Source organism: Oryx dammah, unplaced genomic scaffold (assembly GCF_014754425.2).
Source record: "Oryx dammah isolate SB20612 unplaced genomic scaffold, SCBI_Odam_1.1 HiC_scaffold_15, whole genome shotgun sequence".
Lineage (NCBI taxonomy): Eukaryota > Metazoa > Chordata > Mammalia > Artiodactyla > Bovidae > Oryx > Oryx dammah.
In genome coordinates this window covers 49,028,025-49,043,055 of record NW_024070199.1, presented here as the reverse complement: position 1 = coordinate 49,043,055, position 15,031 = coordinate 49,028,025, and the positions used below count along the sequence as shown (strand labels likewise).

The following is a 15,031-nucleotide window of genomic DNA, read 5'->3' as shown; positions in this document are numbered from 1 at the left end:
CAGGCGGCTGGGAGGGGAGTTGGGAAGTGGAAGTGTTAGGAGTGTGCATGCAAGGTGTGACGTGCCAACCTGGGGTGCCACCCACCTGGGCAGAGTGGTGGTCTCCCCTGCTGATCAGACAGACCAGAGCGCTTAAAACAGGGAGCCGGCTTCACTCGTTTGATCTCCAAGGCTCTTTGGTGCCCTGGGGTGTCTGGGTTTTTTGTCTTGCAGTATTGGACAACGGAGAAGCTGGAGACCCTGCTGGCCCTGGAATGAGCAGAAATAACAGCCAAATATGAGCAAGTGAGGCCTGGCAGAGGTCAGAGCCCAGGACAGGCAGGTGAGTCCTGGCAGGGATCTTAGGTGAGTCAGGTGAGGCTGGAATGTGTCTCTCCAGAGTCAGGGACCCAGTCAGGGCAGGTGCACCCCCGGGCAGAAATCACAGCAGCCAAGGCGACGATCACAGCCCCCAGGAGCAGGGGCGTCCCAGTGGGGACCACAGCCCCCGGCAGCAGGGGCGTCCCAGCGGGGACCACAGCCCCCAGCACGGGGGACGCCCCAGCAGGGACCACAGCCCCCGGCAGCAGGGGCGTCCCAGCAGGGATCAGAGCCGAGGAGCAGCAGGGAGGCCCCTGGTGGGACCAGAGCCGAGAAGCAGGGGCGCCCAGACTGGGATCAGAGCCATCAGGGCGGGTGCGGCCAGGCGGGGACTGACCTCCCACCTGCACAGCTCCCAGCAGCAGGGGCGTCCCAGCGGGGACCAGAGCCGAGGAGCAGCAGGGACGCCCAGGCGGGGCCATCGGCAGCAGGAGCAGCTGTGCTCCAGGCAGGGCTCATAGCCAGACTGAACAGGCAGGGTCCGGGTGGACATCCTCATCAGGGAGCTCTGGTCCCTGCTGGGACGCCCCTGCTCCTGGGGGCTGTGATCGTCGCCTCGGCTGCTGTGATTTCTGCCCGGGGGTGCACCTGCTCTGACTGGGTCCCTGACTCCCTGTGGGGGTGGCCCAGGTAGGGGCACCAGCACGTGGGACCAGGCGGCCCAGGCAGGTCCGTGCTGGGCCCCTGGGACGCAGGGCAGGGGAGGCCTCCTGCCCCACGAAGTCTTCACCCCTGGCCCCTCTGGGTTTCAGGGCCAGTCATGGGGTCCAGTGGAACCCGGGAAAGATGCTGACCTCTCCCGGCACGAAGTCGCCACACGTCTGCCGTGAGTCATCAGGACGCCCCTCCTTCCCATCTGGGGTGCCTTTCCAGGTGCTCAAAGGCCTCTCTGGAGGAGAGACGCCTTGGTCTGGGGGAGGAAGGGCAGGCCATGCCCCAGAGCGGAAGGGGGAGGAGGTGTGCGTGTGCAGGGACAGAGCTCCAGAGGTGGGGCTGAGGGTGCTGGGCTCCTGGAGGAGGGTGGCCGGGACCGGGCGAGAGCCTGGGCAACGACTCACCTGAGGCTCTTGAGCCTGACCAGGCCTCCGCTCTCCTGGCAGGGCTGGCCAGCTCGGGGCAGAGTGGGCGATGGGCCCTGGCAGGAGGAGGGGCACCTCCTGGGCTGCTGTGGGGACGCAGCCCAGCCCGAGCCAGCACCCTCCTGGGGTCATTCCTCCCGTCCGGAGTCTCCCGGGCTGAGACCTGGGGGTCCGTGTGGGCAGGGCACTTCCCTGCACTCAGCCGGGCGCAGGTCCTCATCCTCTCTTTCTGTTGCCTTCTGGTCACGAGGAGCTGCCCAGCTTCAGCACTCAGGACCTCAGCATCCATGGCTGCAGCATCCACTCGGCAAAAGTGAGAGCTCGTCCATGCTGCAGCGGCAGGAGCGCGGGGAGCTGCCAGGCACAGCTGCGGTTCCCTGCTGCCCTAGCCCCAGACCTGTGAGGCATCCTCGGGCTGGAAGGGGTCTGGGCCTTTCCTGGCCCTGTCGAGTTCCCCCCACTCAGGGCCTCCCTAGGAAGCTGGCAGCTGGGCCAACACCATGCCCCATTTTCCAGCAAAAGGCCCTGGAGATCGGGATAGCCAATGAGTGAGTAAAGATGCTGAGGAATTGGAGTAAATACCAGGGCCGCAACGGAGCATCCTAACCTGAAGGGCACTGGCCTGGGCGCCTCACCAGGCCCCGGGAGAATCTGATGCCAGGACTGCAGCCAGCCTAGCCTGGGGCCCCGCAGGGAGAGAGCAGCAGGGCCACAGCCCGTCCTAGCTGAGGGAGGGCCTCTGCCTCCGTCTCCTCCTGGGCGTCCCCCACGCGTGCCGGTTTCAGGGCAGGCTTCCTTCCTCAACACGCCGACGGGTCTGCGGAGGAGCCTCCTCCAGTGCCAGGGCAGGTGTGGTCTCTGCTGCTGGACCTGGAGCAGGTGAAGGTAGAGAGCAGAGGGCAGGACCAGGCCTCTCCCCCGTGTGGGGCAGCGCCACGGGCTGGGCCGCCTCCAGGGCCCTTCACCCACCTCCAGCACTCTCCTGGCACCTCCCAGGCCCACGGCCCCAGCCTGCCTGCCAGGAGGGCCCCATACACCCCGCCCCGCTGCCCATTCTGCTTGGCCTGGTACAAACGCTTGGTCCAGAGATGAAAAGAGGCCACCTGGGATCAAACTAAGCCCGCCTGACAGCTGGGGGTGGGGGCGGCACGACAGAGCCCCCCAGAAAGGGGCAGAGCCCAGGGAGGGCATGGACACCCAGCGAGGGGCAGAGACCAGGGTGGGCATGGACACCCAGCGAGGGGCATAGACCAGGGAGGGCATGGACACCCAGCGAGGGGCATAGACCAGGGTGGGCATGGATACCCAGCAAGGGGCAGAGACCGGGGGAAAAGAGCAAGGAGTCGCCCAGAGAAACATGGAAGAGAAGGCACGGCCACACCAGAGGAACCACAGGCCTGTGTTATCTGAAGAGCTGAACTGGAACAAGAAACAGGTCCTTTCCTATTGCCCAGTGAGGTCCCTTCAGTTCCGCTCAGTCACTCAGTCCTGTCCGACTCTTTGCGACCCCGTGGACTGCAGCATGCTAGGCCTCCCTGTCCTTCACTATCTCCCGGAGCTTGCTCAAACTGATGTCCATCGAGTCAGTGATGCCATCCAACCATCTCATCCTCTGTCGTCCCCTCCTCTTCCTGCCTTCAATCTTTCCCAGCATAACGGTCTTTTCCAATGAGTCAGTTCTTCACATCAAGTGGCCAAAGTATTGGAGCTTCAGCTTCAGCATCAGTCCTTCCGGTGAATATTCAGGACTAATTTCCTTTAAGATTGATTGGTTTGATCTCTGTGCTGTCCAAGGGACTCTCAAGCGTCTTCTCCAACACCACAGTTCAAAAGCATCAATCCTTTGGCACTCAGCTTTCTTTATAGTCCAGCTCTTGCATCCACACATGACTCCTGGAAACACATGACTTAATGGCTGTTTGTTGCAAAGTAATGTCTCTGCTTTTGAATATGCTGTCTAGGCTGGGCATACCTTTTCTTCTAAGGAGCAAGCATCTTTTAACTTCATGGCTGCAGTCACCATCTGCAGTGATTTTGGAGCCCACGAAAATCAAGTCTGTCACAGTTTCCACTGTTTCCCGTCTATTTGCCATGAAGTGATGGGACCGGATGCCATGATCTTAGTTTTCTGAATGTTGAGTTTTAAGCCAGCTTTTCCACTCTCCTCTTTTACTTTTATCAAGAGGCTCTTTAGTTCTTCTTCACTTTTTGCCATAAGGGTGGCATATCTGAGGTTACTTATTTCTCCCACACATCTTGATTCCAGCTTGTGCTTCATCCAGTCCAGCATTTCGCATGATGTATTCTGCATGGAAGTTAAATAAGCAAGGTGACAATATACAGCCTTGACGTACTCCTTTTCCTATTTGGAACCAGTCTGTTGTTCCATGTCCAGTTCTAACTGTTGCTTCTTGACCCACATAGAGATTTCTCAGGAGGCAAGTAAGGAGGTCTGGTATTACCATCCCTCTAAGAATTTTCCAGTTTATTGTGATCCACACAGTCAAAGGCTTTAGCATAGTCAATGAAGCAGAAGTAGGTATTTTTCTGAAATTCTCGTGCTTTTTCTATGATCCTATGGATGTTGGCAATTTGATCTCTGGTTCCTCTGCCTTTTCTAAATCCAGCTTGAACATCTGGAAGTTCTCAGTTCATGTACTGTTGAAGCCTAGTTTGGAGAATTTTGAGCATTACTTTGCTAGTGTGTGACATGAGTGCAATTGTGCGGTAGTTTGAACATTCTTTGGCTTTGCCCTTCTTTGGGATTGGAATCAAAACTGACCTTTTCCAGTCCTGTGGCCACTGCTGAGTTTTCCAAATTTGCTGGCATATTGAGTGCAGCACTTTAACAACATCACCTTTTAGGATTTGAAACAGCTCAGCTAGAATTCCATCACCTCCACTAGCTTTGCTCATAGTGATGCTTCCTAAGGTCCACTTCCTAAGGCCCCCTTGACTTCGCACTCCAGGATGTCTGGCCCTAGGTAACTGATCACACCATCATGGTTATCTGGGTCCTTAAGACCTTTGTATAGTTCTTCTGTGTATTCTTGCCACCTCTTCTTAATACCTTGTGCTTCTGTTGAGTCCATACCGTTTCTGTCCTTTATTGAGCCCATCTTTGCATGAAATGTTTCCTTGGTATCTCTAACTTTCTTGACGAGATCTCTAGTCTTTCCCATTCTATTACAAAATTCAGACTTAAATTGAAGAAAGTAGGGAAAACCATTAGACCATTCAGGTATGACCTAAATCAAACCCCTTACGATTACACAGTGGAAGTGACAAATAGACTCAAGGGATTAGATCTGATAAAGTACCTGAAGAACTATGGACAATTCTGAACTCCTCTTCATCACATTGTACAGGAGGCCATGATCAAAACCATCCCCAAGAAGAAGAAATCCAAAAAGGCAAAATGGCTGTCTGAGGAGGCCTTACAAACAGGCAAGAAAAGGGAAGCAAGCGAAAGGCAAAGGAGAAAAGGACAGATATATCCATCTAAATGCAGAGTTCCAAAGATTAGCACAGAAAGATAAAGCCTTCCTAAGTGAGGTCCCTACATGTGGTCCGTTCCCACTGCTCAACCCCTCTCTCCATGAGGGTACCCCAGGTCACACGGCCACGGAGGGCAACCTGTGCGCCCAGCGGGGGAACTGCAGCCGGAGGAGGGAGCCTAGGAGGCTAGTGAGGTGGCGGACACCCACTGGTCACTGAGGGGCCACAGCCAGCATCACGCCCAGGCCTGAAAGGGCCCCCAAACCAGGGAGGTATGTGCAGAAATCAGGATAATGAGCGGAGGCCTAGAGTGTTTCTCCATATGAACAAAAGGCAGCTCTGAAACGGGAAGCGTGCGTGTCTGTTAGGCCTATGGGGGCCCCCAAAGATAAACTTTTGCATCCTAACCAGGGTCTGACAGGGAGATGTCAGGGCCGTGGGCCTCCGCACTCCTCCTGGGCTGTTTCAGGTTAGGGTGATGGGAGCCTGAGCCCTCAGCAGCCGTCCAGTCCTCGCGGTGGGCGCGTGCCGGAGGACGCCAGGAGAGGGAGAGGATCGGGGGAAGGAAGCCCACCCGCCTGGCCCGGCCCCGCCCCATCGCGCCCCGCCCCTCCTGTCCCTGTCCCCGCCCATCCCCGCCGGTCCCTTCCTGTCCGGTGTGACTCCTGCGGAGGGGTCAGAGGACAGAGGCGCAGCGCCCCGCCCCGCTCCGCACGCACCTGGGAGCAGCCCCCCTGGCGCCGTCATCCTAGAAGGCCCCCTTCAGGGGACAGGAGGGGTCCAACTGGCCTGGAAGGCGCCTCCCTAACGGGCAGGGGTCTGCGCTTTAGACGCGGGCGCCCTGGCGACCCGCCTTGGCTTCAGAAAGAAGCCAGAGGTTTCTGCAGAAACAGCTCTTGTTCCGCTGGCCACGCAGCGGCGGGCAGCGGGTCTGGGTTAGGCCTGATGCTGGCCACGCCCACAGAGAAGGCAGGCGCGGGCCGGACTCCACTCCCCAGACACAAAGCAGATGACGGAGCGTGAACCGCGCTTTCTAAAACCGCATCGTGATCCCGGTGCCCTGCAGCATCAAGTGGGTCCCTGGGGCTGGGCGGCCATCAAGGGGGGAGCGTGGGCGCGGGAGGAGCAGGGGCCGCGGCGCAGTGGGCGGGGGAGAGGGGGCCCAGGTGGGATGGCTCAGCAGGCCCCAGAGGGCCCCGCGGGCGGGACAGGCGCTGGGCATCAGAGACCAGGCCGGCCCCAGCCCAGATGAACTGAATGCCAGGGGGAGGGGTCAAAATGGTGCCCACCCTTATGTCATACATTTCTGCTTTTTAGACCATTTCCATCATTTATTATTTTTAAAGTGTGTGCGTGTCTGCGTGCTAAGTTGCTTCAGTCGTGTCTGACTCTTTGTGACCCTAAGGACTGGAGCCCGCCAGGCTCGTCTGTCCATGGGATTCTCCAGGCAAGAATACTGGAGTGGGTCGCCATGCCCTCCTCCAGATCTTCCCGACCCAGGGATCAAACTCAGGTCACTTACGTTTCCTGCACTGGTAGGCAGGTTCTTGACTACTAGCGCCTTCCCTGGTGGCTCAGTAAAGAATCCGCCTGTAATGCGGGAGACCCAGGTTTGATCCCTGGGATGGGAAGATCCCCCTGAAGGAGGGCATGGCGACCCACTCCAGTACTCTTGCCTGCAGAATCCCACAGAGGAGCCTCGTGGGCTGCAATCCATGGGGTCGCTGTCTTTCATTTCTAAAGTGCGACAACCCGCCCAAATTTCATCAGCCAGGTACAACCCTAGCAACACTGTCCTGCCCGTGTCCACATCCACCACACATTTGACCCGCGTGGGCGTTTTACAGTGAACCCAAAATGTTCAGCTGCACCCTGTCCATAGGCTCTCAGCGTGAGTTTTAAAAACAGAGATTCTTGGGAATTCCCCAGTGGTCCAATGGTTAGGCCTAGGCACCTTCACTGCGGAGGGCCAGGGCTCCACCCTTGGTTGGGGGACTAAGATTCCTCAAGCCCTGCAGTGCAGTCGAAAACAGCCAGGCATTCTCTCCTTAGGCTTGGCCGTGACCCGGTTGCTACACCAGAAGCTTTTGCTGTAATCCCCTAATGTCGGGCCTCCCAGTGCCTCACTGCTTTGGAACAGCCTGTTCCAGTCCGCGTACGTGGGTGTAGGGCTAAGACCCTGACGGCCAGGGAGGCCGTGTGGGTGGTCGGGAGGGCAGGTTCTGCCACGACAGAAGCGGGGCACACGTACACAGCCAAGAGATCGCGCTCGCTCTGGACCAAGAGGTGCTTTCGGAGCCGGGACCCTGGAGAGGAGCAGGGTCTAGCCCAGGCGGCACCATGGCGGCGAGGCAGGCGTGGAGCAGCCCCCCAACTCCTCTCACGATGAGGGCTCTATAGAGGGGCTTCCTCGGCCCTGAAGCCAGGCGGTCCCACAACTGCCTTCACCCGGAAACAGTGGCTGTGATGCTGCTGACCTCTAACGCCAGGTCCAGGGATGTCAGCCAGGCAACACCCAGCCCCGCGGGGCCACCAGGCTGCAGGCCTCGTGCGGACAGGAGCCAGGTGTGAGGCTGAGCCTGGTGGGGCCCGCCAGCCCCGCCACCCCTGCCAGCCCACAGACCTGCCACAGAACGAGGCCTCCTGGAGCTGGCCAGCTGGTGAGTATCCGAGGCCGAGGGCCTGGCCACCGCTGTCCGGGGACGAACCCTGCCTGCTGGAGGCACAGTGGGCGTGGCTTGTGCCAACCGCTGGCTCCATCTTAAACCTCTGGCTTCTTTGTGATGAAGATCAGCGTGAAACAAGCTCCCCGTGCCCCTTCCCCAGCGGCCTCACGTGTGGCATCAGAAGCCAGAATGTCAGGACAGGGCGAGGCCATGGGCCCTAGGGGAGAGGCCAGTCAGGTGAGAGACAGGGCACCCATGAGAACTGTATCTACACGTAAAATTGAATTCTACACCAGCCTGTTGGAAGGAGACAGAAAGCTCCAGGGTGGGAGAAAGTATTTACTCATCGTAAATCTAATGAAGGACTCGCCCAGAGGAGGAGCCACCTCTTGGTCCAGATGCGAGGACAGCATCCAGCACGGGCAGGCGGGGGTGGGCGGCAGGGCGCGGATGCGCAGCCACCATGGAGACGGCCGGGCGGCTTCTCACCAAGCGCACTCGCCCTCACCACGTGACCAGCATCACGCTCCTTGGTATTCACGCAGATGAGCTAAAACCTCACATCTACACAAAACCTGCACACAACGTTCTCTGCTCTACCCGTGATCATTAAGAACTGGAAGGAAGCAAGACGATCTTCCACAAGGGGACGGATGCACCACGGGTTCCATCAAGTGGAACAGGACGTTGACTCACTCAACAGGACCTGTGTGTCTTAAAAGGAATCCAGCCCCACCTGTGAATCCACTCGTAGGACCTTCCGGAAAAGGCATCGCCCCGGGAGGACAAGTGTCAGCAGCTGCTAGGGCTCATGGGCAGGGAGCCTAAGTCAGTGTGCGCAAAAACCCACGGGGCTGCCACCCCGGGGACTGAGCCGTAACGTGTGCAAGCTGAAACAATAAAGCCTTGTCAAACTGCACACCTGGGGTATTCGCGTCACTGCATGTAGACTTTACCCCTGAAAACCGTTTAACGCTGAAGTGCGACTTCACTGCTTTTTTGGCTTCTGAAACATACCTATTTTGTCGTGAAGTTTTGTCAGACAGTATGAAATGAAGATCAGCGTGAAACACGCACTCCGTGTCCCTTCCCCAGACAGCAGGCCCTGGTCCGCGTGCTGGAGGCCTGCTCCGGGCACGACCCAGGAGTACCCCTGCGCCCAGGCCCCACCCTGCCCAGGGGCGTCTCAGAGCTGGTCAGGAGGTGGTGCAGGGCCTCCCCGATCTCAGACTGAGGCAGAAACACTGGGTGCAGGCTCCACTTTTCAGGGCAGAAAGGCACCCGACTCCTGGCTGGAACGACCCCGTACTTGGCAGGGCTGCCAGGGGAAACGCTCCACACAAGTGAACTCGGCCAAACAAGCATCACGGTTGTGAAGGGACTTTCGATCCTGAACACGCCGCATCGCTCATCAGCAGCTCGGCAGGAACGAAGGTCCCAGGAACCCAGGTGCCTGTAGGGGCCCCGAGGCGCAGCTCCCCCTCTGCCTGGCTCTTTCCAGAACGTTCCCTCAAGGAACGAGGGGCTGCCCACCTTGGGGTCTTGGGCCAGCCCCTGGCCATGTGCCTTCCCAGGTGAAGCCCCCAGCCTGCCCTCAGCAGGAGGTTCCCATCGCCCCACTCACCTCACCTCAGAGGGGACCAAGGTGGGCTGGCCCCGCACCAGTCCCGAGGGCGTCTCAGGTGGCCCCTCCAGGGCACGGAGCTCCGCCGGCCGGGAGCCTGTCCAGGAGCCGAGGAAGCCTCTGGGTGGCCCTGTGTGTGTCTGGCTGTCAAGAGCCTGGCGTGAACCAGGCTGTAGCCATCCTGCTGCGCTCCTGGACCAGGAGGACAGTTTCTGGCGCTGGTCCAGCTCACGACTGACGAGAAGCAGGCCGTGCGTGGTAGGTGACTGCCCTGGACTGCTGGGAGGGCCCCAGAGCCAGGGGTCTCCCCGGAGAGCTCCCCCAGCAGCAGGGCTGGTGGGACCCTGCCAAGCCCATCTTCCTATCAGTGAAGGGCACTGGCTCCCCACGCTGCCCTCCGGGCCCCCAGCCTGGCCTCACCCAGACAGCACCCCCACCCCTGCTTCACGCCCGCCAGGTGCCCAGGGCCCTCTGAGGCCACAGCCAGGTGGAGCCCAGGTGGTGACACCACGTGCCCAGCCTGACTCCCAGGCCCAGGAGACTATCAAGCACACCCCCATCAGCCACCCCGTGGGCCACACTCCCTGCCCCTCAGTTCCAGAACCCCTGCTGTGGTTGGGACACGTGCCAGGGCCGGTCCCCAGCCCACCCTCAGCCCAGGATGGCAGCAGAGCTGGGCCAACGGGTGTTACCCCAGCCCTGGCCCCACAGGAAGGGTGTCCTGCCTGGGAAGAGCGTGTCCAGCCAGGACTGAGAGGCCCCGAGGGCCGGGGTCAGGGCGGCACTTGACCCTCGATGGGGGCAGCCCTGACCTGTGGGGTCTGGGGGCTCCTCAGGCTTCTTCATACGGGGTTCCCGAAACTGCTACGATCTCAGGCCCATCACCAGCTCACTCTCAGCAGGGGCACCCCCAAGCCAAAGCGGCAGCTCGCAGCATCCCCCAGAGGTCGTCACCGTGCCATCCCGGCAGCCGGGCCTGCTGCAGGCTTTACTCTTCCCGTGGGGTGGGGGGCTGGGGCAGGCCCGTGGCAGCACGTGCCCCCAGCTCTGGGGGCCCTGGGCCCTGAGACAGGGCTGCTTCCGGGCCCAAGGCAGGCCTGACCCCCACGCGGCCCGTCACGAGGAGCACCCATCCACAGGGGCCCACAGCACCGAGCGGTCCCTTCGGGGCTTCCTCGACTGGGCAAGGCTGCCAGGAGGTGGGTCCCCCAGTGCTCCTGCCCCCTCCGGATGCCGGTGGGGGCCCAGCTCCACTCCTGACACGCCAGGCCCCTGTCCCACCAGGGGGTGTCCAAGGGCAGCCCAGAGCCCCCCTGCAGGCGTGGGGCTGTCAGGAAGGCTGGGTCAGCCGGGAGCGGCCGAGCCAGCATGCTGCCCTGCGGGGCTGGGATGACCTGCAGAGCTGTCCCTCAGTCCTGAGTGCTAGCCGCTCACTCGGGAGCCCGAGTCCAGGAGCCAAGACCACCAGGACAAGCCCCCCAGATGAGGACCCGCAGGAGCTGGTCTGCTACAGCCCGGGGGGGTCTGTACCTTGTGCTGGGACCCCCACCGTGCCCTGCTCAAGCTGACCCTGCCGGGCCTGCTGTCCGCACAGACCCCCTTGTCACCAGGAAGCCTGGAGACACCTACGTCCTGAGGGCGAGCGCGTGCTCACGGCCACAAGTCCTCAGGTACACAGAGCCAGTGGCGGTGTGGAGCAGGCAGCGGAGAGCCAGTCAGCCCACTGCCCAGAGCGCGCCCTCTGACCCTGCTCCGCCCATGTGGAGCGAGCAGGCCTTGGAGACCCAGCCAGCCCACTGCCCAGAGCGTGCCCTCTGACCCCACCCCGCCCTGGGCACGGCTGAAGCCCCAGGTGTGACGCACAGCGGATGTCACTCCCACAGGGGGTGCTCCAGGGTGGGGGGGGCCGGGCCTTCCTGGGGGGGCCCCCGCTGGTCGGATGGCACCCTCCCCCCCAGAACCCGCCCCTGGAAGGCCTGCAGGAGCTCCTGCAGGCCACGCTGTCCCCAGGCCGGGCCCTGCAGACCTCTCAATGGCTGAGCTGCACGCGCCCAGGCAGGCTCAGCAGCGGTCCCGAGTCACCCCGGGGCAATGAGGGATGGGGGTCCCGGGGCTTCCTCCTCACCCCATCCGTCTGCTCCTCTGCTCTGAGACTCGGCCGACCCGGCCAGGGCTGGGCAGTGTCAGCCCCTGAAGAGGCCGGAGGCCAGCAGGCTTGAGGGCAGTTCCCAGCGTCAGGCCGGGGTGGCCACACAGGCCTCACAGGCCCACCCTGCACAGGTCACCTGGCCTGATGGGGAAGCCGACCCAGTCCGTCCATTCCCAGCGAGCGGCTGGATCCAGCCCCCAGGCCACCCCCCCACCCAGTATTGAGACACTCCCCGGAGAGGACAGGCTGGCCCTCCCTGGCCCCCCGGCCCCACACGAGCAGCCTGGACCCTGCCCCGCCGGGCCGGCCCAAAGCCGGAGCAGCGGCACGACGGGGGCCACGGCCACAGGCCTCCCTCTGGGGGCCCGGGCTCCATGTCTGGCCCGCCAACCCCCAGCCCAGGACTGCCCTCGGGACAACGGCCCCAGCGACAGGATCCACCCAGACCTCCCAGTGAACCAAGAGGCCGCTGCCTGCGTTGAGGCAGAACGTGGTCCATCCCCTTCAGCTCTTGCCTGAGCCACCAGCTCCACCCAGCCTGCTGGAGATGCGGCGCCGGGCTCAGAGGGTCCCCCTGCCTGGGGGCACCTGCAGCCAGCGCCCCTCACAGTGCCGGGACCAGCACGGCCCCAGCAGAGCCGGGCAGTGCCCCGAAAGCCACCCCAGCAGCCCCCTCCTCCCTGACCTCCACAGACAGTATGTGGCCTCAGTATCACCCCCTTGCTGATTAAAGGTTGAGAAACTCCCGTGTGTCAGGGGGCCAGGTCTGGCCGCACCCAGAGAACTCCAACAGACATGCCAGGGGCCGCCCAGACGAAGGGGCGGCCGCCACCCGGACGAAGCTGCAGTTCCCTGCCTCCTGGGAGGCCACACGCGCCGCGGCCTCCTGGCCTCAGGCAAACGCCAGGTCAAGACCATGAAATAATTTACTGCGACTCGGCCTGCGCCCGCTGGGCCAGGACAGGGCTGGAGGAGAGCGAGGCTGGGGGCCGGCGGCGTCAGTTCACCAGAGTCTGTGCCAAGCGTCCCGGAGGCCCGTGGGCACTCTGTCCACCGGCCTGGGGGGCCGGGCTCTGGCGGCACCCCCTCCTTCCCCGCTGTGCCGCCTCCTGCAGGGCACCCAGCGCTCCGCGCCCACGCTGCCGTCAGGAGAGCAGGCACCTGCAGCTCAGGCAGCCCGGGCCGCCCTCGTCCGGAGGGCTCAGCTTGCGTATCTTGTGCTGCCGGATCTCGCGCACCAGGGTGTAGAAGGCGTCCTCCACGCCCTAGGAGAAGGGCCCGGGTCAGGGCAGGGCCGCCACCTCAGCCACGAGCAGGGCCCCAGCCCCTCCCCGCCCCGCAGACAGGGAGCCGGGTCCTGCCTGCCTCGGGCCCCAGGCCCGCCTCGTCGGGAGGCCTGTCCTCAGCTGCCAGCCCACTGAGTCTTTGGGGCACCCTGGGACCCGCGGGGCACTCTGGGGGCACGGGGGCTGGGGCCCCAGGGTCACCGCTCCGGTCTGGCTCAGGGCAGCTCTCTCCGGGCACCTCCACCTCCCCCCGGGGAGCTGTTTCCGCCCAGACCCGGGCCCTGGCCTCCCTCGCTGCCCTGCCATCCGGGGAGACTTACAGCGACAGGGGCGGCTGGGTCACGGGGGTCCCGGAGGGTCCCAGAGGGTCCCGGAGCTGGAGCCAGAGCCAGAGCGGCTGCCCTGCGTCGAGGGAGAGGGGGCAGTGAGCCCTGTCCCGGGCGGGCGGGGCGGGGCCCTGGCTTGGCTGCGGGGCAGGGGCCGGGCTCACCTGGCGGGTCTTGGCGGAGGTCTCGATGTACGGAATGCCATAGCTGCGGGCAAGGTCCTGGGCCTGCCGAGACTCCACGGTGCGCGCGGCCAGGTCGCACTTGTTCCCGACCAACACCATGGGCACGTCATCCGAGTCCTTCACCCTCTTGATCTGCTCCCTGCAAGGAGGAAAGGCCGAGCTGGCAGGCGGCCCGCGGGCTTGGGTGCACTCAGGGCACAGAGAGGGCCAGGGGCCCCCGAGGGCCGGCGCGCAGCTCACCGGTACTGGTGGATGTCCTCGAAGGACTTGGCGTGGTTGATGGCGAACACGCAGAGGAAGCCCTCCCCGGTGCGCATGTACTGGTCCCGCATGGCGCTGTACTCCTCCTGGCCCGCCGTGTCCAGGATGTCCAGCAGGCACGTCTCCCCGTCGATGACCACTTGCTTCCGGTAGGAGTCCTGGGGACGACACCGTTCAGAGAGAGCTGGCCCTCCCGGGGGGGACCTCCCTCGGTCCTCTCTTGCCCCGCCCCAGGGGCCTGTGACATGGGGACCCTTTCTTAGAGGAGGCGCGAGTCAAGCCGGCATCAGGAGCTGAGCAGCGGACAGGAGCCAGGCGGGCTCACCTCGATGGTGGGGTCGTACTCGTCCACGAAGTGGTTCTGAATGAGCTGGATGGTCAGGGCGCTCTTCCCCACGCCACCGGCGCCCACCACCACGAGCTTATACTCCGTCATCGCGCCTCAGGAGACCGCGGCACGAGGCGCTGCAGTGGCCGCCGGTCCCACCTGCCGAGGGAGCCACACTCAGCGTGGCCGGACCATGCAGGGCAGGCTCAGCGAGCTCCCTGGACCAGCCTGGCCAGGTCCGGCCTGCCCCCTGGGCCTATACGTCCAGATGACAGGGGCAGCAGCCAGACCGGTGGTCCAGTCCCTCACCTGTGGCACCTGCAGCCCAGAGATGGGAGGGGGTCTTGCCGCCAGCTGCACTTAATAGTGACTGAATGAGAAAAGCAAGGAGCAGACCCCTCAGAGGCAAGGCTGGGAGCTGGGAGCGTCTCCCAAGCACGTCCCCGAATTAGAACCTGCTGGGTAGGCAAAAAGCCTAAACTGGAGGCGCCGTGGGCTGAGGTTACCAGCACCCCCACGAGAACAGGTCTTGCCACAATGGCGGGCACAGCAGCGTGCCCAGACAGGCTGGTGGCAACCGACAATCTGCTCCAGCCCTCCCCCCAGGGCATGCTGGTGCATCTGAGAAGTATTCAGTAAGCACCTACTGCATGCCAGGTGCTGCTCCAGACGCACGGGGACAGGAAGAACCCCTGCCCTGGCAGGTGTGGGCTACACTCCAAGGGGAAAGTCCACATGAACCCACGGGTCCCACTGCCAGAACTCTGGAGAATATAAAGCAGCTGTGGAGGTGGACAGGGGGCCGAGGCTCCAGGAAGCAGATCACAGGCAAAGACCCAAAAGAGGTGTGGGCGCAAGGGGACAGGTGAGAACGGGCCAGGGCCTGGACCCTCGGCTCCCAGCTGGGATGTCAGCGGTCTGTGATGCGTAAAGAAGGGGCGCCCTTGCGGGGACCGCAGGCAGTGACTTTCTAAACCCCCGGTTCGCCGGGCGTGTGATGGCCGCCGGATGCCCGAGCTCTCCGGAGGGGCCCGTGCGGCTCCGGCGGGTGGAAGACCCGGCCTAGCGCCTCTGCTCGCGGACACCCAGGTCACTTGCGGAGCCCGTAAGGCCGGGCCCGGGACACGGAGCCAGAGGCGCTAGCCGGGGCGAGGCGGCGCGAACCCGGCGCCTCCCGCAGCCCCCGCCGCAGCGCCCCGCCCGCCGCCGCCCGCCGCCGCCCGCGGCTCACCTGCGCCCCCGCGCGCCGAGCGCAGACAGCAGGCCCCC

The 15,031-nt window shown here is 63.0% G+C and overlaps 1 protein-coding gene across 2 annotated transcripts; it reads right to left on the bottom strand.

Annotated features, from left to right (window-relative positions):
- Positions 1–12,284: 12,284 nt before the first annotated feature.
- On the bottom strand, positions 12,285–13,919 carry HRAS (HRas proto-oncogene, GTPase). Of its 2 annotated transcripts, XM_040255476.1 has the most exons (5): positions 13,760–13,919; positions 13,414–13,592; positions 13,153–13,312; positions 12,983–13,064; positions 12,285–12,641 (listed from the first exon to the last, which is right to left on the bottom strand). In XM_040255476.1, exons 1-4 carry the CDS (start codon positions 13,868–13,870, stop codon positions 13,002–13,004), a joined length of 513 nt encoding a protein of 170 aa, XP_040111410.1. In that variant the 5' UTR covers positions 13,871–13,919; the 3' UTR covers positions 12,285–12,641; positions 12,983–13,001. The 2 variants fall into 2 exon arrangements, with proteins under 2 accessions (XP_040111410.1, XP_040111409.1); XM_040255475.1 differs by lacking the exon at positions 12,983–13,064.
- Between the last annotated feature and the right edge of the window lie 1,112 nt (positions 13,920–15,031).